This window comes from Lichenostomus cassidix, chromosome 4A (assembly GCF_008360975.1).
Source record: "Lichenostomus cassidix isolate B80296 chromosome 4A, HeHo_3.0, whole genome shotgun sequence".
Taxonomy (NCBI): domain Eukaryota; kingdom Metazoa; phylum Chordata; class Aves; order Passeriformes; family Meliphagidae; genus Lichenostomus; species Lichenostomus cassidix.
Window position 1 is genome coordinate 209,715 of NC_139485.1, and position 20,936 is coordinate 230,650.

Genomic DNA, 20,936 nt, shown 5'->3' on the forward strand with positions numbered 1-20,936 from the left:
ATACCCACATGGACTGCTTTTCCACCTTTCCCTTCCCCAGGCTAAAACCATTTCCTTTTCTGTGATAAAAGAGGCCCACCTTGTTGCTTCCCATGGCCCAGTGCCAGAAGCACTTGTGGGAGGCAAGGTACTTCTCTGCACAGGGGGAGCTGAATTTGCCTCTACCCTTTTCCCCTATTGATTACTAATGTAATCAGTCAGGGAGAGATGTTGTGCCCAAGAGCTGTTGCATTTATTTACTGGAAAAAACCACAGCAGGTCAAAACTTGGGGCTCTCCTGCCACTGGGAAAAGTACAAATGAAAGCACAGAGCAACATGGGGTGATAGAGTTCCTGAATGCCTGCAGGGAGGTGAGAGCCAGTGTTGTGCTGAGCTGCCAGTGGTCCCAACCTGGGGAACAGCTCCCTTGGCACAGCAGGGCTGTACCATGGTGGGGCTGTGCTGGTGATGCCTGGTGTGTTTGCACACCCGCTGCACCTGCCTCTCTCTGTGTCCTGGCCATTCCTGCCTCTCCGCCACTGGCACACTACCTGAGTGCAGTGTGTGTGTTTGCAGCACCAGGAGTGGAATCCAGTACCCAAGGAGAAATAGGAGCAAACAGGGCTCAGGGTGGACTTGGCACAGTTGATCAGGGTTAAACTCTAGAGCCAGATGATGTGAGCTGAGAACAAGGAGGTTAGGTTAGGGTTAGTGGCGTGTCTGTGGCAAAGGAACCAGTGGCCCACAGAACCATTACACAGCCCCTCATCACACCCAGGGACTGCGTGTCACCCCCAGGTTAGAAGTTTCCATGCTGGTGGAGCAGTGGGTTGATGGAGACACTGGAGCTGCTGTAACTGCTGCCGCTCACGATGTCCAGTCACCCTGAGGAGCCCAAACTCTCACGTCTCTCTGATGTCGGATCCCACTGAGCCTGCACCTCTCTGCTGCTCTCCAGCCATTTTCTTCGAGTTCTTATTTGGTAGCTGATTTGATCTTGTGTATGGCATACGGGCTTGACTCCTTGGGCATCCAGATCTCCTCCCCATTGTGGCCCTGGTGCTCCACTGCTCCCTCCATGGCTGCTGTCAGCTCAGGGCCGAATATGCTGTCAGTGGCCCGGTAGGTGCGGGTGAGGTGGCGGAAGGAGGAGTCTGAGGAGCTGTCATCAGGGACGTCTTCATCCAGCTCATCCCGCAGCTTGGTCCTGCCCAGCTCTGAGATGCTCCCCAGCTCTGGGTCTTTGAGAGCCTCCCCCACCTCCTGGAGGAAGGTTGTTTTGAGGCTGACGATGCACAGCAGCAGCATGAGACCTCCTGAGACTCCACAAAGAAAGTAGAGGGCAACTTTCTCTGGGACACCTGAGGGGAAGAGGAAAGAAAGACAGCAGGGTACAAACTGCTCTGCAGCCTGTGGGGTGTCAGTGCTTACAAACCCCCTCTGCCAGGCATATGAGAGCAAGAGGAGGGGAGCAGGGATGCTCTCACCGCCCAGGCTGCAGAGGCAGGACAGACCCTGCCCCAGTGATCATGGAAGTGTCACCTAGATCCTCATCAGCACCCACCAGTCCTGAAATGGGCCTTTCCCCAAAGGAAATCTCCACTGGGATGTGGGGCAGGCAGATCAGGGGAAAGAATAATCCTTTGGAGGATTAAATGAGTAATCTCCTTTGGCAAGGAAATTTTTGCCTGCAGAGAGGTGGTCTCCATCAGTGCCTGCAGGTAGGGCAGGAAGGAAAAGACCCAGTGGGTAATCTGGCCTGTTGCAAAAGGAAGGTCCACAGGCAGGACTGTAGCCACACCACGACTGTTGATGCTGTGGGACTCTGGGGCTTGTTCAACCTCTGAGCTCCCACCCTACCTATCTACCCCAAACCCAGCATGAGCTACTGGGGCACAGAAAGGGGTGCCCTACTCCCTTGTGTGGCTGCTGACCCTGCTGGAGAGGTCTGGGGTCTGGCTGCCTCTGAGGTGAGCCCTGGGTTGAGCTGGGGCCATCTGGGAGCCATCTCAACCTTAGCCATCTCCCAGCCTGTCCTGTTCCCCCAGGTGCTGCGTGAGACCTGGGGAGGGCACGTACCCCAAAGGCGGGCAAAAGCTGCCAGAGAGTTAGTAAAAATCATGCGGTCTTCCTGGAGCCTGGAGAACCTGGGCCCTTTGTACCAGCCACCTGCAGTGACAAGGGGGTGCAGGCTGAGACATGCGGTGCTCTTGGTGCCCCAAGCCCTGGCTGCCTGCTCCTGCCTGGCCATCCCCATACCACACTCCATTCTTCTGGCACAAGTGCTCAGCTGCCCACAGGGATGACCATGTATGTCTTCCTCTCCCCTGCTCCCAGCAGATGCCATCTCCAGCCCCTCAGACAAGGTCACTGACCAAGGAATGGCTTCTGCCATGAGACAGAGATGCTAGGATGGAGCTGGTACCAGGGATACAGACAGGCCATGGAAGGGCTTGGTTCACCCAAGCACGGACATGATGCCACACTGCTTGTGGTATAACCCCTCCTCCCTATCCCCCCCATTACCGTGCATGTAGTCTGAGAGCAGGAAGGGGTCTGAGGTGTCAGGGCCCACCTCCTCCAGAAGCTGCTTGGGCACTGCAAGGAGAGCACACACCAAGCATCATCACCCTGTTCCTCCCCAGCAGGGCCTGCCTCCCTGGGCAGCCCCATGACCCCACCTGCCTAGCATGGGGTGGGCACAGCAGACACTCCACCAGTGGCCCCTGTGCCCCTGGCTCCATGGGGAGCTCTCACCACACGTATAAGAGACTCGCAGCTGCTTCTTTGTGCCAGGGAGGCATGGATCCCCGAAGGTGGCCTTGTCAGCAGTCACAGTGCAGTTCCCCTTGCGGTGACACTTCTTGGAGACACTGCGCAAAGCGTCTGGAGCCACGCACTCTGCAGAGACATGAGGCATGGACCCATGCATGGGCAGAGCTGCCCACCCCTCCCTGCTGGACATTGGCCAGCTGAGGCCAAGGGACTCAGGTACAGCCCAGTGGTGGACTTGTGCCATACTCTCTGTGTGGTTCCTGCCCCATTTTTGTCTCGAACTATTCTGGCATACCTATATGGGGTCCTCCATTGTTCAAGGCATCACACTCTGGTTTGCCTCTCAGGAATCGTCCATAACTTGCAGAATAAATGGCCAGGATAGATTTTGGTCGACACTGCAGCCTAAGCTTGTCATTCTCACACACAGTCTTGACCCGATGGTTCCCTGTGGAGTAACATTGCAGATTGTCCCAATTCATCCTGAATCACCTGCAGCCCTTCTGTTAGGCCAAGGGAAGGGTTGAAAGAGGGCTACAAGGTACAAGAGCAGCCATGTTCTCCCTCCTGCCCCTTTCTGAGCAGCTGAGGTCAGGAAGAGCCCATGCAGCGTTGCCCAGATCGTGTTCCATCTCACCTGGCCGGCACTTGTAGGAGACGATGAGATACTTGTGTGTCCCAGGGCATGGGTCTGGCCCAAAGACCTGGCTGTGCACTGAGAACTGGCACCACTGCTGGTCTTGACACTCAGCCAGCAGCTTCTGGAGAGCAGAGTGGAACAGGTATGAGTTGTGTGAGAAGTTCTGAGGCTGTTCTCACCTCCTCAGTGCCATCACCAGGCTCAGGAAAATGGTCTCTCACCACACAGAAGTGTTCCACGGCTGCTACTGCCCACCCCTGTTGCAGACATCCCGATTCCAGTGCCAGTTCCTAAAACAGTTCCTCCCCTTCACCACAGTGAGCTGAGCGCGAGCACAGGTCTGCTACTACCTGTGCTGGCATCCAGTACCACAGCACGTCACGTGTCGCTAACACCCGTACAGGTGCGCACTTGACACTGCCCGTGCGCTCGCAATGTCCCCGCACGGCCACCAGGTGGGGACGAGAGTTCACCCACGGGCTGCTCGGGCGGTGACAGAGGTGGCGAGGTGGCAGCGGCCGCTCTCTCCTCCTGCACACGCGGCCAGCCCGCGGGAACTGCGCCGGGCCGTCGGCTCTGACAGGAGTCTCTGGGTAGCCCGGCCTCGAGTGGCTGTGGGGCTCCCTGCCCCTACGTCCCCCTCTTTCCTCCCGCAAGTCCCACAGCAGCGGCTCCCCAGGGGAGCAGAGGCTGCCGGCAGCAGGGAGCGATTTATTTCCTTGCTGCCGCCTCGTGGCTCAGGCGCAGGGATCCCAGCACCCAGAACGGAGCTCCTTCTCATCTCTCCTTCCCCTCCTCTGTCCCCGTTCCTTCTGCCCAGCTCAGGACTCAGCCTCCCCTTGGTCTTCACTGGCTGCCAGAAGGGAAATTCACTAAGGAAACAGGAGCAATCTCTCTTCCCAGTTGCTGCCTGAACAGAGCTGAGCCTTGGCAGCAGCTCTGCTTTCTGCCCTCCAGACATCCCTGCTCCTTAAGCAGCAGTGGGTATCCCAGCCCTGTGCCAGCATGGCCACTCCACTGCTCACCCAGTGTGAACGTGAGCTACACAGAGCTGCTCTCAGACCTGCCCTTCTGTTTCCAAGCACCTGTGCCAGGCCATAATCTCCATCCTACAAGGAGTGGGACCCTGACCTGTGTTTGCAAGGTGGTTCATGGAGTCAGCCTGGTGCTGTGCCAGCATGGTCTGGCTTGGTGCTTGCAGAGCTCCTGGGTTATACAGGATCCCAGGAGTGAATGTATGGCTGGAGCAGGAACAGGCAGGAAAGCCCTGCAAGCTCCTAAGCAGGGAACTGGCTCCTCAGCTCTTTCTCCTCTTCTCTGTGTCAGTCCCTTTTCCTGCAGGCAGCTGCAGTCACTGGGTTTGCTGTGGGTTTGCCCCAGCCCTAGCAAGGAGCTGGAACAGGGTCTTAGAAAAGCAGCACATGAAACGATATCCCCATCGAGGGACCCAGGCATCAGCTTTGGGGAGGTTCCGTCCTTTTTCTTCTGCCAGCATCTGCTTTCTTACCCTTTCCCTGCACTGACTGTTGCCATCAAACAGGCACCCCTTTGATCCACTTCATTAATCTGCTTCACTAATCCACTCCCTGGGAGCTGCCAGCACGGGTGGGGGCTGCTTCTGGCTGGGGAAGAACCAAGCTCTGTGCTAACCCCAGGAGATGCAAGCCAGAGGGCTGAGCATGGCATCACGTGGGGTCATGGCTTGCCTTAAGAACCCAACACCCTGGCTATGGCACTGCCCCTCTCCCAGAATCCAGCCCCAGCTGCCAGAGCTTTCTCTGAGCCTGCTCCTTGCTGTGGGGTTACTCCAAAAGCAAGCTCAGGATGCAGCAGTGCCTCCTGCCAGACCCCACTCTGGGACGCATGGCAGAACATCTCTTCTGCCCTTATTTTCCAAAAATGGTCTAGGAATAGGGCCTCACAGTGAATTGCAGATGATACAAAACTGTGAGGAGCTGTTGACTCTCTCAAGGGCAGGGAGGGCCCACAGAGAGACCTTGACAAATTAGAGGACTGGGCAATCTCCAGCCATAGGAAGTTCAACAAGGGAAAGTGCTGGATTCTGCACCTTGGATGGGGCAACCTTGGTGTACAGACAGACTGGGGAATTTGATGTTGGAAGGCAGTGTCACAGCAGGGGACCTGGGGGTCCTGGTCAACAAAATGCTGAATATGAGTTAGCAGAGCCCTGGCAGCCAGGAGGACCAACCATGTCCTGGAGGGCATGAGGCTCAGCCAGGCCAGGGAAGGGATTGTCCAGCTCTGCTCTGCTGTGGGGTGGCCTCAGCTTGAATATTGCATGCAGTTTTGGTCAACACAATATGAGAAAGCTATTAAACTATCAGAGAGCATCCAAAGGAAGGCAACAAATATGGTGAAGGGCCTTGAGGGGGGACCTCATCGCAGTCTACAACTTCTTATGAAGGGAAGAGAAGGGGCAGACACTGATCTCTCCTCTGTGGTGACCAGTGACAGGACCCGAAGGAATGGCCTGAAGTTGTGTCAGGGCAAGTTTAGGTTGGATATTAGAAAAAGGTTCCTCTCACAGAGGGTGGTTGGGAATAGGCTCCCCATAGAAGACGTCTCAGCACCGAGCCTAACAGAGTTCAAGAAGTGTTTGTGATTCTATGATTCTGTAATCCTGATGTTGACGAAAACCTCCTTGGGGCATGGGGAGGCCGTGTTGCCTGCAGCCCCCCAGCCCAAGCAGGCAGCTCAGTGATGCGGAGACAGAGGGGTGTGCAGCCCAACCCCTGGGGCCCCTCCCTTACCAGGTGGGCAGTGGCAGAGGTGCATTCGGTGTTCTCCTGGGAGGCATTGTCGGGGCTGGGGCAGAGGTTGGCATTGGGCACACGACGCCCATAGAAGGCACCGAGGATGCTGATGGTAGTTTTGCGAGGGCAGATGATGAGGAGCTGCTCTCCATCGCAGGTGTGGGCAGTGTGGTTCCTCAGCACCTTACGCAGGTACCCTGGAAAAGGAAAGCAGGGGTGGCACTGTGCAGAGAAGACACCAAGGCCACGGCAGTGGTGGCACTGGGGCACCCAAATGCTGGTGGCAATGAGGATGTCTTGAGATGGGGTACTTATGGGGTGAACAGGATCAGAGCAGGACAGTGGCACAGAAGATGGGCTTGCAGCAAACCTTGCATACAGCATTGCTGCCAAGAGCCTGGAAAGCAGCATGGAATAGCTGAGCTGGTTAACAACAGGAAGGGAAAGCTGGAGGCAGGACAACAGGTCAGAGAAGACGGGAGAATTCCATAAGGAGTTGTCTTGTCAAGTGTTTAGAGAAAATCAGGCTTGTTATGGAGCCATGGTGGGGAGAGAACGAGGGTGAGCCAGAGATGGTCCCCCAATGATGATCTCTGAAGTCAGGGTGAGGAGGATGCACTCTGTCCCAAGTCTGTCAGAAGCTGAGCCATGAGCTGGATGAGAAAAGGGTCCAGTGGCTGCTGCAGGCTCCCACAGTGGGCTGCGTCAGTATGGATGATTGTGAGCCACAAAGTCATCACTTGAGACCAGCTGGTCTCAGGTCTCTGCTGAGGAAGCCCGGTGTATTGGTGCAAACCATTCCCAGCCCACAACCCTTTCAATGGGCACTGGCCCTTCCCTTCTTAAATTCCCATCACAGAATGCTTCTCTCTTTCAATCCTGCCTAGTTTGTGTCCCAAACTACTGCCCCTGTTGTTTTCCCTACAGGGGACAGCAAAGTGGCACTGTCCTGCCCAGCCTCTACAAGGGCTTAATATGCAGCGTTTGCTCCAGCTGGCATTGGTTGTATTGGGTGGGCAAGGAAGCTGTTTTAGTAACAGCTCTTCAAGCTGCCAGGTGCTCTGAGCATGCATCAGTTGCTGGAGAAGGCTGAGGAAGCAAGAAAAGCTGACAAAATGTGATGTGTAGGCCCTGAATGAAGCAGTTCTGTCTTTGAATAAAACAAAAGCAAAGGGAAAGCATCATTTTGAGGCTGGGAGATGGAGACAGGGCAACATGGGGCCTCTGAGCAGATCACACACCCCAATCCCAGCTGTAGGGTCTTTGGAGGAACTTGCATCTCAGCCCCAGGCCAGTGCTGGGGCTCAGGGCAGGATATGCACCCTGTCCCCCAACCCCCAGTGTGTCAAACTCCCCCAAACCAACACAAGAAGGTGAGAGCACCAGCTCTGCCCACCCCTCCCCCCCCACCCCGCCTTCTGCAAACTGGTGCCAGGCTCAGCAGCACAAAGGGCCCTTTCACCTTCACCGCTGCCACTAACCCTTTGGCATCTGCAGTCAGCATCCCTCTCTGGGATGACAGCGGGTGCAGCTAGGAGATGCCTCCAGCCTGCAGTTAGTCTCTCCCTTTGCATTCCCCCTCACAAGCTGGGATGAGCGAGCAGGTGGCCACAGCATCCCAGAAGCAAGCCCTCAATTGCTTTTCTGCATGCTCGACGAGAGAGGATAGAAGAGGGAGAGGAGGGTAGATGGCAGTAGACAAGGTGTTTTAGCCAGGTCAAAGCTCCAGTGCAATGCAAATGCAATGCAAAGATGCACAGCGCTGGATCAGCCCCTTGGAGTGTAGTGCCCACAAAGAGGGGGCAGGACACACCTTGTCCTCCTCTGGTTGCCCCATATCACTGGATGCTGGGGGCTGTGAGGGGCACAGGACCCTTTGAGGCTGCCAGCCCCCATCTCCTTCCTCTGTATCCCCTGCAGCAGCCCCATACCTGCAGCATCAGCTCCACACCTGGCAGCAGCCAGGCTGTCCTGAAGGTTTCAGAGCCACCTGGACTTAACTTCTGCCTGGCATTGACTCCAAACCCACCTGCCTATACCTGACACTGCCAGATGTAGGGCTGCCTAAACGCCCTGGTGCTGGGCAGCCCCAGATGCAGAGGTCTCAGCCAAATCTGGGGGATGGCAGGGAACTTAGGGGAGAAATATGAAAAGAAATGGGTTTCCCCAAATCCAGCCTTCCATCAGGCACCCTGCTCTGCTGTCATGCCAGCTGGCAGCACCAGTGGTTTGTATTTTAAAACTAAGGCTTGAACAGTGCCATGGGGGAAGAATCACACTATTTTGGGCCAGTGAGCAGTTGCGAAGATGTTTTTTTGGATGGAGTCATGTCAAGGAGGCTGTAGGCAGACTTTGTGAGTGATTTGTGCCAGTGCAGCTGACTCAGTCTCTGGTGCTGTGGTTGTGCTGTTAGCTCTGCTCAGATGAAATCACATCCTCCTCACTGCAGCCTGCTCTTCAGCATCAGGCTTTCACCCACCTGGGCCCAGCTGAGCAGAGGGAAGCTATGCGTAGCTGTTCCCAGATGATCCCTGGGGAATGCCTGGTGCCCAGCCTGCCTGCACCTGTCCTGACTGTTCAAAGGGATTTTCTGTGGGGAAAAAGGGAAGAAAGGGGCAGAAGGAATCCCAAATTTCTGCCTTGTCTACATCTATAAGGCTCACCAGCACGGCTCTGGAGAGAGCCTCTGGCCCTTGCTGTGTCTCATGGCAGGGCACCCTGCAGCACCCCTACTCATGAGTGACTCTAGTTGGGGCACAGCCACCAGCTCCATCTAGGGACCAGGTACAGCTCCTGCCCAACTCTTCCCTCCCCTCCCCTTCTCAGAGCAGGGAAGGCTGGCAGGGCAGCCCTGGGTGCTCCTTCAGTTCTACACACTGCCCAGCACCTAGGACATGAGCATCATAGCTAGGGGGGATGCTCAGCAAAGCTCAGGGACTGGCTTGATATTAATGTCTGCATTTCTGCCTCCAAACTGTCCAAGGGAGCACAGCAGAGCTGGGGAGCCACTCTCTTACGCACACCACATTGTACAGTGTGTTTTTTGTACAGTGTGTTTTCAGAGTGCAGTCTTATGTCGGGATAAAGAAATCCCAGCGTTTTGGGGAAACTCACTCTGGCTTGCCATGGTTTATACCTCACTTGTGCCTACCCCACCAACCTGCTGTCGCTTTGCCCTCCCATCATACGAGCGCCGTCCTCAGCATCCCCCTCCTCCCCACCTTCACCCTGACTCACCGGACAGGTCTGGGCTGGCCTCCAGATGCACAGCCAAGCAGAGGAGGACCATAGTCACTGCTGGCCGCACCAGTCCGGCCATGGCATACCCGCTGCGTCCGAGCTGGCAGCCGGTGCTGGCCGGGGCTCAGCGGCGGGTGGTGTCTGCGGGGCTTGCGCTGGGAGGGACAATGGCTCGCTTCTCTGCCCTGCCGAAGCTTGGGGCTGGGCGGGCACATGTCCACCCGCTCTTAGTCTGCTGCCCAGGGCCAGCGGCTGCCTGGGACAGCTGCGTCACTTCAGCACAGGAACACTTCCCCCAGGGCACCTGTTATGGGTAAGCCGTGCCTTGGCATCCCCATTGCTGGCAGAGAAACTGGCAGCCCCATCCCTCCCACCTCTGTTCCCCCTAAGCAGAGGAATAGGGCTTGGTAGGGTTTCCAAAGTGCCCCCAGCTTTCTCCCAGACACGGTGAGGCAGATATCCAGATACATGTGTACTGTAATCTTCATATCTGCAAATGTCCGGCCATTGACTTTGTGAGAAAGAAGGGAAAGACTCCATGAACTTCCTCCCAGGCAGCTGTTCCTGCAGAAAAGACAAACACCCTTCCTGCCCCCAGCACTGTGGGAAGGGACCTCTTTGCTGCCATGCTTCTGCCTCTATGGGGCCAGGTATTGGCACTCTGGCACCTTGTGAGGAGGGCACCATGTCATCCTGTGCCTCCCACCTGCAGGAGTTAAATGCCTGCTGCTTCAGCTGGAGGGAAATGCCATGGACTGGAGCTGCTGGCTCTGCACCCGGCTGAGATCAGCAGAGACAGCAGCAGTTGGCAGTGCCAGGAGCCATCACAGCTCCCAGAGGCTCAGCATTGGCCGGGTAGGGGCAGCTGGGGAGGCTGTGGCAGCAGCAGGGACTGGCACACATCACCTGGGGGTCCACATCAGGAGCTGGGTGATGGGTGTTGAGCTCAAGATAAGGGTGCTGCCATGGCCCTGTGGGGCATTCACAGTGCCATCAATACATCCCTCTGGCTCACGAGAGTGTGAGTCAGAGTGTCCTGTCCCACTGAGTAGAGTTCCAAGTTCTCCAAAACTTTTGATGGGGCAGAAAAAAATGCCCCCCATCTCCCCACCCCAGCAGCCCCTAGTGTAAGCACCACTCTGGGCTGTGTAGCAGGACCAGGAGAAACATCTCTGTTAGGGAGCCTCCTCCAGGACTCTGCAAAATCATCTCCCATCCTAATTGCCTCAGTGGGGATTGCTGTCTGATCAGAGTTGGATTATTTTTGGGGAGGCTGGAGTTTATCCAAGCTGGGGGGGAGGGGCTGAGTCAAGCAGTCGAGATCCCCATTTTGTGTAATGGTAACAGCTATGTGGTCTGGGGGTACGAGACAGGTCGTGCCCAAGAGTTAAGCCTGTGTGTGCTGGGAAGCTGTCTTTGCTGTCTCTGCAGCCAGGATGATCTGACAGAAAACATTTCCCTCCCATCCTGGGGAGGAAAGCAAGCTGTTCATCCTTCCTGCGAAACAGCCCAGTTCCAGGAATGGGGCCCTGCTGAAGGTCAGTCCTGGAGACATCCCATCCTACTGTCCTGCCAAGCACCACGCAGCTGGGTGGCTGCCAGGGGCACTCTGGGGTTCCCCACTGCTCCCCAGCATGCTTCAACATCTTTTCTCTCCTGCCTTAGCTGTTCTGCAATCCTTCCCACCCCAGGGCTGTGCCCACCTTCAAAAAGTCAGTTAGAGGTGCTCAGGCTGCTCCACTCAGCTTCTCTGGGCACTTGCCCTGTTGTAGCCCAGCTCCTTGCAGCCGGGGGTTCTCAGAGGAGCCCACGCAGAGGATCCCCTGAGGGTGGTGGTCTGGAAGAGGAGATGTACCCTCCTTCTGGGCAGCTGCCTGTCACAGGAGGCAGCGGGAAGGTCAGTGTGGTTCATCCCAAATTGATAAAGAACTCCTGGGGCACCGGACACCGGCATGAGGGTGGGAGAGTGGCAAAGGGCCAAGACTGGAGCAGCGGGAGGAGCAACAGGCAAGACACTTCCTCTATAAACCCCTGCTCCCAGCTGGGAAGTGGCAGCAGCAGTGCTGTGGACACCAGAGGTGCTGTGGACAACCAGAGGTGCTGGGGATGCCAGCCCAGTGCTCGGAGGCACTGGAGGAGCGCCTGGGTAGGTGCGATACACTGGAAGGGGACTGTGAATGTGACCAGATAGACTCATGCTGAGTCACGTCTGAGAGGCCCTGCAGCTTCCTCCCCTCGCTGGCCGGGTTCTGGTGCACACCCCGTTGCTCCTCCCTTCTTCAAAAGGAAGGAAAGTGTGAGCTCTAGCCCTCTGTGGGGTAAAAGCAGCCAAGGGGCCCAAGCCACCAGCCCTCTGAAAGCCTCCGCCATCAGAGCTCCACAGGGAACAGACCGACAAACAACTGTGTGCGGCCAGTGGTTTCTTCCCACACAGCCAGGATGGACAGTCGGCAGCACAACACCACGAAGGAGCCTGAAATTGAGCTGTTTGTGAAGGTGGGTCTCGGGGGGGTTGGGGTGGGACTGTGACTCTTTGGCTTACGCTCACCAAGAGCCAGCTGGGTGTGGGTGGAGGAAATTCATGGGTATTTTCATGTTCTGTGAGGCTGGAAATGGGTACGAAATTCAGTGTCACTTGCCACAAAGTTAGGCTAAGTGGGTGTCCAGATGGGAGAACCACGTGGTGGTGTGGGGACTGTGGGGTGTCATGCCCAGCAGTCTAAAAGATGTCCTGGTATCATGGTAATTGTGCACCTGGGAGAAGTGGCACTGCTGGCAGCAGCATGATGAAGGAGTGGGAACACACATGCCTCTTAAAACCCAGATAAGACAAGCCCCAGCCTGGGAACAGCAAGCAGGAGGACTGGGAGCAGCCACTTCAGCTTCTGCTGAGAGCAGGGTTATGAAATGAGCATGGACGGCTTGGGGAACTGGTGTGGGAATCCATATGTGGGCGAGATGGGGCGGTATTGCAGAGGGGTATTTGCTGGAAATGGTTTCTGGTTTTTTTCCCTATTAAGCAATTTTCCAAACCTTTTCCTTGGAATATTTTAACATTCAAGTTCCAAATCTCTGCAGTGGCCATGGGCGGTGCAAAAACAAAGGAGCTGGTAACTGTGTCTGCCCACAGCAATGCCGGGGGGGGCCCGGGACATGCTGTCAAGTGACAGTGGCTAGGGGGAATGCCATTCTGTTCCACCACATTGAGGTTTTAAGGATGGTTTCTCTGTAGCCACTCACATCCATGGGCTTCATTCCTCTCCTCCTGGAACAGTCTGGTGCCCAAAAGGACAGGGTCAGAGGCACTGGCTTCCCTGGCACGGGCACCCAGCAGTTCTAGCACTGAAGGGTGCCTTCCTTGGGTAGTAGTTGGACATACGTGCTAGAAAGGATTACTTGAGCCTTCCCAGGAGAGATCTCCCCAGTCCCCTTGCCAAACTTGTAGCCACAGCACTTCTTGCTGGACATTGAGCTTGGCTGAGCTGAATCCAGACAAGCATGTTTTGGTGAAAGTAATCTGAATCTTGAATTCTCTGCTTTACACTTCTCCCTGGGATGGCTGGAAAAGAAAACTATACACGAAGTGACTGTAATGGTAGCAGTATGTTCCAGGGGGTTTTCAGAGGGAAGTGAAACAGAAAACCAGTAGCATCATCAGGACTTCCCCTGTGCCTCAATTTAGCATGAAAAAACCCTCTTGTGCTGTCTGTTCACAGAAAAGTTGATGCTGTGCCTCCCCTTCCCAGCACTTAGGACCCAGCTTTACCAAAGACACAGTGGCTCTAGCTGCTGACAAGCACTTTCTGTGCCATCAGCACCTTCCCGGGCTGGGAATGCCCCAGACATGGTTGTTGCTGTGACCAGTGACAGCTGTAAATCATGGCAGAAGCTGGTGCTCCCACAGGCGCCTACTGGCACAGCATGGCATGGCATGGCATGGCACCCTGCCAGACTTTCACTCTGGCAAATGCTGGCGTTACCATGGTGAGGATGGACAGGGTGCAGAGCAGCTCTCGCTTTAGCCTAAAGGTTGGGGTGGATGGTTCCCAAGGGGCTGGCAATTTCTCACCCTGCCATGTCCCTGGCAATAGTATCACCTTTCAGTCTGAGAGGTTCTCTCTGCCTGGGAGGAGGCTCTGCTCTGCAGCTCCACCAGGCCTTTAGCTGCTCCCTGGCTCTCAGGGTGGCTGTAGAAGCTGTGGCAAGTCCCATGGGGGCAGAGTATTTAGCAGCGCCTCAAGCAGGCAAAGCTGTTCCCTCCTCCCATTGCGTTTGAGGCTGTTTCACCACAGGGAAACCACAGGAACTGCCAAGTAGCTTTGGGGTTTGAATGTCCTGTGCAGCCTCATGAGGCCTCAGAAAGTTGGGGCTAAAGCCTGCAACCTCCCTAGAGATTCTGTGCTAGCCCATGCTGGGTTTATCCATCATCTGAGGGAAAAAGATTGAGGAATGTGAATCTGTGCCCCCACCCCAGCTCCTGCTGCAGTGGGAGGAGCGGCAGAGGCACTTTGGGGAAGGAAGTGAAGAGCGATGACTCCCCCCACCCTATGCTGCTCTGCATTTGCCAGCAAGGGCAGGCATGTGGCTGCAAGACTCCCCTGAGGGCCCCTGGCTCCCTGAGGCTCCCTCCATGGCTGGTGGTGGCCAGCAAGGCCCTTCCAGAGCCTGATGCTCCCCTGGCAGTGCCCAGGTGCTGGTGGAGCTCCTCTCCACTTTCTCCAGATAAAGGTTTTGGCTCTGAGCATCTTGGTATGAGCCTGATTCTTTCTTCCTGCAGAGACGATCCTGATTTTCTTTTCACTCTCATTCAAAATTTCCCACCTCTCTATTTTTAAAAGATGAGGGGAAGAACAGCCTGAGGTGCTCAGGGACTGGAACTACCAGACAAGAATGGAGAAACCTGAAGCAGGTGATCAGAGTCTAAGCCCAGAGCAGGCAGTGTGAGGGGCAACCTCTCCTCTCACCAGCCCCCCACCCCACCACTGTCCTGATGTGGCTCTACCAGAGCTATGTGCTGCCATGGCTCAGAGCACAACATCTCCTGGGGGGACAACAGGACAAATTAAGCCCTCTCATTCCCAGCCTTGTGCCAGGCTAGGGAAGTCAAAGAGAGTGCAGCTGGCAGGAAGAGCAAGGAGGAAAGCATTGGTCCTCATGCCAGGCAGACACAAATGCACCTGCTGAGCTGTTGGTTCTGGAGATGTTCCAAAGAATGGCAGATGTTTGGGGTCATAGGTGGCAGGGGTGCTGAGGAAGGGGAGAAGAGATGCCCTGCACTCTTGCCCATGGGCAGCCCTTGAGGCTGTTCTCTGACTCTCCCCTCCAGCTCCTTCAAAGGAAGTCTGAGACCCAGTTTCACCCCTTTCCAAAGAAGCCCTATTTGCTATTAATGACACAGGATGCTCCTGAGATTTAGCCCCTCTGGGAGTATTTGCTATTTGTAGACACTGATCAGCCTCATGTATAGATTCAACTTCACTGTTGGGCACATATCAGGAAATCAATGTTTCTTGATTCCAATTTCCTTCCTCAGGGACATAATTTCATGACAACTGAGCATAAAAATTTTTTATTAAAAGCAATCTTCTTTCCTCTGGAGAGGCTAAAAGGTCTTGACATGATGGAAAAGAAGACCCCCTGCTCTAGCTCACTACCTGGATTATTGGGGGGTTGTTTTGATCCATTTGCTGTCCCATTTAGGGTGAATTTGACATCAGTGTTCTCTTCCTGGAGAAGCCGAGCAGTCCAGACTCCATAGGTTTTTGGGCGTCTGTGATGACTTATAGCACCTCCAGCCCAGGAGAACCAAGCACAGGTCTCTGCCTCCTCAGCCATCCTGTCTTTGGGTCTCCAAAGAGATGCGAGCTCTGGAACCCTGTCCAGCTGCCAACCCTGGAGGTTTTTGCTGTTGCTTGACTCTGCCAGATCCTCTTAGATCTCATCACCCTCCTGCTTAGCCTCTGGACTTCCGCTCACTATCAGATATCAAGGCTTAGAGCAGAGCTGAGGCTCACATTCCACTACACACAGCTCCATGGGAGCAGCGTCCCTCTGTGATGGGGCTGGCATGAGCTGTGCTGCTCCTCACTGCCGGGGCAGGGTGGCCACATGAGCCAGAGCACCACTGTTCACATGCAGCTTAGGAACCCGTTAATTCTTGTAAAGTGGTTCAGTTTCCTGTGAGCCATTTTACCTCTTACCACAGCACAACTTCTCTCTCACAGCAGCATCTCAGCCAATTTTTGTGAACGGGGGAACCTGCCACATTCCTCTTGCCAAACTCCTCATGAGGTGTTTCAGTAATTTTTGCAAAGGATATTTCCAACTATTACATAGCAAGGAAATGTGCTTCACTCTGCCTGTGGCTGTGCTCATGTAGAGGGACTGAAAGGGGCTTCTTTAGCAGTTGACAGTCATCTCCGTTTCCTATCAATGCTGTGTGGGATGCCAGCACAAATTCTCTTCGGCACAACCCCACTGCACCCAGCCTGGGGCAGGCTGCTAGGAGTTTCTTGGCCTGGGTACATTGTGCCTGGATTTGTCAAATGCACATGAGACCGGAGGCAAACGTGAATAGCACATGAAAACAAACTGCTCTTTTCCTGGCAAACATGAGCTCATTTCCCTTCTCCCACCCTCCTGGCCTGGCCTCCTGGCCAAGTGGATCCTCCCTTCCTCCCCATCCATTAGCAATCACCCTCCACCTTCCCCCCCTGCCTCCTTCTCGATTTCCTCCTGCCTTTATCTCATATTTCTGGGAAGGATCCGACCCCTGGCATCCTGAGGATGCTCTTATGTTCTTTCCAGTGGCCCTCAGAGCCATGGCGCAGGGTGGGTCCTACAGCTGAGCCCCCTGGAGCCGGGAGGGGCTCCCTGCAGCGTGTTGTGCCCAGGGGCTCTCCAGCTCCAGGTATCCTGTCTGTGGAAGGGTTAAATCCTCATTTTTCTGCTTTCCTGACAGGCTGGTCTGGATGGAGAAAACATTGGAAACTGCCCCTTCTGCCAGCGCCTCTTCATGGTGCTGTGGCTCAAAGGGGTCAAGTTCAATGTCACCACAGTGGACATGACCAGGTGAGGTGGTATTAAAGCCCTGGGCCAGCAATGGGGTGAGACACACCCTGCTCAGCTCCCCCATCAATACTTCTTCCCCCTGCCTGCTCTGTAGCCGGTGTGTCATTGCACAGGAACAATCGTTGCCTGCACACTGCCCACTTCATGTGGGGTGCAAGTGTGAGCCAGCATGGACTTGGGCCACCTGCCAGTGTGCATGGCCCAGGGACTCCCTGTCCTGCTGGATGTGAGGACAACTTGGAGGCACCACATAGAAGATCCAGAGACTGGGGAGCACTTGTCAGCTTCCCAAAGCCAGCAGAGCTGGGAATGCTCCTGGTCCTGTGCCCCCTCCTACTCCCCCACCTCTGGCATGGCCACTTCCCTTGAGGGCTGGCAGAGGCAGATGTGCTGCAGGCTCTGAGTCAACTTGTTTTCTCTGCTCCAGGAAACCTGAAGAGTTGAAAGATTTAGCGCCAGGCACCAACCCACCCTTCTTGCTGTTCAACAAGGAGCTGAAAACAGACTTCATCAAGATTGAGGAGTTCCTGGAGCAGACCCTGTGTCCACCCACGTAATTGCAAACTCACTCCTTCCCCTTTCCAGCACTGGTCACAGCATTGCACAGGACTTGGCAGATTGGGAAAGCAGGGCAGGGTGCCAGGAGGTGCCCGAGGGCAGCTCAGGCAGGAGGATACCCCCCAGCACCTGAGCCTGCTCTGCAGGGCAGGGCCTTGGATGCTGAGAGGCTGGGTCCAGCGGGGACAGCAGGGGGATGACAGGAATGAAAAACAATGGGAGGAAATGCACCAGCCGTTGCACTCCCTCTCTGGGGGCAGAGGGGGAACATGGGGAGGTCCCTGCAGGGACCCTGACACTGGTGGGTTTGCCACTGGCTGTGGCAGCTGGTGTTGAGGTAGAGGGGGAGCGCGAAACCCCTTTGCTTGTTTATACTCAGTGAACTCAGCTGAGTGAAAGCAAATGCCCTTGCTTGACTGCAGCAATGCAGGTGGCCCATAGGGCTGCTGGGGGGTTGGTCTTCTCTGAGCTCACTGGGAAGCCCCCCCTGCCCTGTGTGGCTGTAGTCGTCCCCCCTGCCACTGCTGCAGAAGAGGAAGCTCAAATGCATTTGTCACCTGCCTCCTTGGAGGTGTCTGCCCTTACAGAACACCCTGGGACAGGTCAGCAAACAGAAGACAGTTCCTGAGGAAGTCATGGGAGTTTCTGGCTTCCTGAAACCCCTCTGTGCCAATGTACGTCCCCTGGGCTGGGCCAGAATTGCCCGCAGGCAGAGCTCTGCTCTGGGCCTCCACTGCCACCAGTGTCCCCAAACTGTGGAGTTTCTGCCCTGAGATTGTCTCCTGGCAAACACCCAGGATAGATGGCACAGCTCACAGGGTGGTAGTTGCAGTAGTTTACATCATCATCGCTCTCCCACAGCCAGCTGAACATCCCCTGCATCCTCCAGTACTAGCCCTGGGCTCTACAGCCCGGGAAATGATGCTGCTGCATCCCTGCTCCATCCCTGCCCTCACTGACATGAGTGTCTTTTTCAAGGTATCCACACCTGAGCCCCAAGTACAAGGAGTCCTTTGATGTGGGCAGTGACATCTTTGCCAAGTTCTCGGCATACATCAAGAACCCACGCAAAGAAGCAAATATCAGTAAGGATTGTAGGTTGTTGGACTCTAGTCAACCACGCTGCAGCAGAAGAGATGCTTTTATCTGCAGGCAAATCCTCCCATCAGGTTAAGGTTCCTGCTGCCTGCCTCACCAAAGCCTCCTTGGGAAGTGGAAGGGCAGAGGGGAAGGATAAAGGCAATTCTCTGCTCCCTCCACAGGGACAATAGCAGAGCATGGGGTGATGCTGCTGTAGTCCCCTGGGAGCAGAGACTGGCCAGGGTCAAGGCTGTGTCCTGCTGGTGTGGCACTGAGGGCTTTTTTGCTCTCTGCAAAGCCTGTGGGAGGCTCAGCCAGCCAGGCCCAGCCTAAGGCTTGACTGGGAGCCTAGGGCACCCACTCACTACTCTCGATTTCCTGCCCTCCCAGATTTTGAGAAGGCCCTGCTGCGGGAGTTTCAGCGCCTGGATGTCTACCTGAACACTCCTCTCCCAGAGGAGATTGATCAGGACAGTGTGGAAGACATCACCATCTCGAAGAGGAAATTCCTGGATGGAGACCATCTGACTCTGGCTGATTGCAACCTCCTTCCCAAATTGCATATCATCAAGGTAAAGGTACCAGCCCCCAGGGCCAAGGTGGGGGGCAGCTGCTCCAAGAGGGGGGGACAGGGAGTTTCCCTGCCAAAGCCAGAGTGTGAGTCTCCCCCAGGTCTTGAAAGTTTCGTCTTCTCCCCCTTCACTCTCCTCTAGATTGCTGCCAAAAAGTACCGTGACTTCGAGATCCCAGAGGACATGACGGGTGTCTGGCGCTACCTCAACAACGCCTATGCCTGTGATGAGTTCAATCACACCTGTCCTGCAGATGAGGAGATTGAGCACACATATGCCAGCGTTGCCAGGAAGATGACCTAACCATAGGGTGGGGTGGGCTGGCAGCATTGCCTTGGCTGAGCTCTCTGACTTGGCAGTCCTGACACAACCAAAACCAGCCAATGGAGAGACTGGAGAGGGTTTACAGCACTGCTAGCTCCTGCCTTTCAGAAACAGCACCTTGCTTCATGGCCCCTGCCACTGCCTCCTCCTTCTGTGCCGCTGGCTGCAACCCTTGGCCACCATCAGTGCTGACCGCATGTATACACTGCTCCCATCTGGATGTAGCTGCATCCGTAATCCCTTAAAATGTGTCTCGCAGCCTGTGACTACATGTCATGGGAAAAGCTGAGCACTAGCCTCCTGCACTGGTGCTTTTGTGGAAGAAATGAGAGCCCCAACTGGCCGGTCCAGCCCAGCCTCCCCTGTCCCCATCTGTCAGCCCTGTGTGGTCCCAGCCATCCTGTGCTTGTCCTGGGATCCCAGTGCTTCTCCTGGGCTGGAGCTGTTTACATTTGCCTGTTGCCAACCTGCTCAGCACCTGGGGCTGGCATTTGGGCAGCCCTCTCTTCCAAGGCATCAGCTCCCTCTGAAGATATGGAAAGGCTCTGCCCTGGAAGCTCATCGCAGTGACACACTGTGCTCATTGTTGAGGGCTGTGATGTGGGTCTGACTCCCCATAGGACATGGGGGCATGGTGGATGCTGGGGTGATGCCTGGTGCAACAGTGCCAGGACCAGCTATGGGAGGGAACAAAGGGTCAGGGGACCTGCAAAGGGCTGAGGATGAAGGGCTGAGGATCAGGGCACCCCTCCCACGATTGCCAGTGCCCAGGGCCATGTGCTAGTGGCTGCAAGGTCCTGTGTGGCTCCTGCCAACTCAGAAGCCTCTGTGCATTGCAGGACCCTGCAGAGGGTGCAGACATGCTCTAGCTCCATACCCCCCTACTTCCCACCAACACTTCTGACACCTGAGGCTGGGAGCAGCCACAGGGTAGGGCACATGTTTAGTTTCCACACTGGGAAGCCCAGAGAACAGACAGCAGCTGTTTGTCAAAGCACTGTGTCTGTGGAAAGGCATGGGCAGGTCTGGTGCCCCTTGGCTCAGCATGCCTTCAAATCCTGTGTTGCCAACACGAGGCATCAAAGCTGCTCTGCACAGCCATGACATCCCATGTTCCCCCTCTGACACCTTCAGCTCCCCCAGGGCTCCCATCAGAGCTCAAGAATTCGGTCAGCCCTCCCTAACCAGCCCCAGGGGAAATCAATACTGTACAGTGGGCAGGGTGGGTTCTGTGAGAATGAAGCAAGCGGAGCCCCTCAGCCCTCACTGCCACTTTCCTCTTTGCACTAAAGGTGTGTCCTTGCAAGCCTGCCTCAGATAGCGCTGGCTTTGGGGACTGGGTTTGTTATTAATGGGTTTTGGTTTGTTGTTTTTTTTTAACTAAGAACTGCAATAAACTATATTTTAATACGCCTTTCTGGTGTGCTGTCAGCCAGGCTCAAAGGCTGCTGACATGGAGGGTGCTGTGGAGTGGAGGGGGCTTTCTTGCAGTGTAAACTCCTCTGAGATTTAGCAGAAGTGAAGCTGTAGCCCCAGTATCTGCTGACCTGGATCACTGGTATGCTTGTGGCAGGAGAACTGTTCCCTCCCAGGGCACAGGCACTGCTGACACCACAGGGTGCCATGGTGGGAGGATGCAGTATCTTGAGCAGGGTGGGGATGGCGTGACCACAGGATGCTGCTCAAGTGAGAGGGATTTATTCATCTGCTGCTGACAGCCAGCAGGTTTGTGCCAGGTCATGGCCCTGCCTTGCCACAGGTCCACTGCTATGGGAGAAACACTGACATGCGCCCCAGACCCTTGTGAGCCTCTCCCCCTGCCCCATAACACTCCTCCTCTGCTGCAGATCCTCTGCCCTTTCCCCCAACAGGGACCAGAGACCTTCTAAAGCTCCATGCACACCAGCCAGGTGAGGGTCACG

The 20,936-nt window shown here is 55.5% G+C and overlaps 2 protein-coding genes across 9 annotated transcripts; one reads left to right on the forward strand and one right to left on the reverse strand.

The window, feature by feature from the left end:
• Window positions 1-210: 210 nt before the first annotated feature.
• LOC146437194 (protein eva-1 homolog C-like) lies at window positions 211-9,981 on the reverse strand. Of its 8 annotated transcripts, none has more exons than XM_085060821.1 (9): window positions 9,407-9,936; window positions 6,167-6,366; window positions 3,393-3,516; window positions 3,051-3,203; window positions 2,738-2,881; window positions 2,507-2,578; window positions 2,240-2,368; window positions 2,060-2,149; window positions 211-1,341 (listed from the first exon to the last, which is right to left on the reverse strand). In XM_085060821.1, the coding sequence occupies exons 1-9, from the start codon at window positions 9,486-9,488 to the stop codon at window positions 956-958; spliced, it is 1,380 nt and encodes a 459-aa protein (XP_084916947.1). In that variant the 5' UTR covers window positions 9,489-9,936; the 3' UTR covers window positions 211-955. The 8 variants fall into 8 exon arrangements, 7 of the variants coding, with proteins under 7 accessions (XP_084916947.1, XP_084916945.1, XP_084916944.1 ...); XR_014852318.1 differs by adding an exon at window positions 1,545-1,695 and having other exon boundaries at window positions 1,264-1,341; window positions 2,060-2,368; window positions 9,407-9,981; XM_085060819.1 differs by having other exon boundaries at window positions 2,060-2,368; window positions 2,741-2,881; window positions 9,407-9,943.
• A 1,471-nt stretch (window positions 9,982-11,452) lies between these two features.
• Window positions 11,453-20,427, forward strand: LOC146437195 (chloride intracellular channel protein 2-like). The gene is made up of 6 exons (XM_085060844.1): window positions 11,453-11,905; window positions 16,371-16,480; window positions 16,908-17,033; window positions 18,017-18,123; window positions 18,509-18,690; window positions 18,832-20,427. The coding sequence occupies exons 1-6, from the start codon at window positions 11,849-11,851 to the stop codon at window positions 18,991-18,993; spliced, it is 744 nt and encodes a 247-aa protein (XP_084916970.1). The 5' UTR covers window positions 11,453-11,848; the 3' UTR covers window positions 18,994-20,427.
• The last annotated feature ends 509 nt before the right edge of the window (window positions 20,428-20,936 follow it).

What these genes read in the sequence shown, in the direction of transcription:
- LOC146437195 (XM_085060844.1), top strand. Translation starts at nt 11,849, where the DNA reads ATGGACAGTCGGCAGCACAACACCACGAAGGAGCCTGAAATTGAGCTG. An exon ending in ACCACAGTGGACATGACCAG is followed by an intron (nt 16,481 to 16,907) that starts GTGAGGTGGTAT and finishes TCTCTGCTCCAG; the next exon opens with GAAACCTGAAGAGTTGAAAG. An exon ending in CAGACCCTGTGTCCACCCAC is followed by an intron (nt 17,034 to 18,016) that starts GTAATTGCAAAC and finishes GTCTTTTTCAAG; the next exon opens with GTATCCACACCTGAGCCCCA.
- LOC146437194 (XM_085060818.1), bottom strand. Translation starts at nt 9,488, where the DNA reads ATGGCCGGACTGGTGCGGCCAGCAGTGACTATGGTCCTCCTCTGCTTG. An exon ending in GGCCAGCCCAGACCTGTCCG is followed by an intron (nt 6,367 to 9,406) that starts GTGAGTCAGGGT and finishes TTCCTTTTCCAG; the next exon opens with GGTACCTGCGTAAGGTGCTG. An exon ending in GCGAGTCTCTTATACGTGTG is followed by an intron (nt 2,579 to 2,737) that starts GTGAGAGCTCCC and finishes CTCTCCTTGCAG; the next exon opens with TGCCCAAGCAGCTTCTGGAG.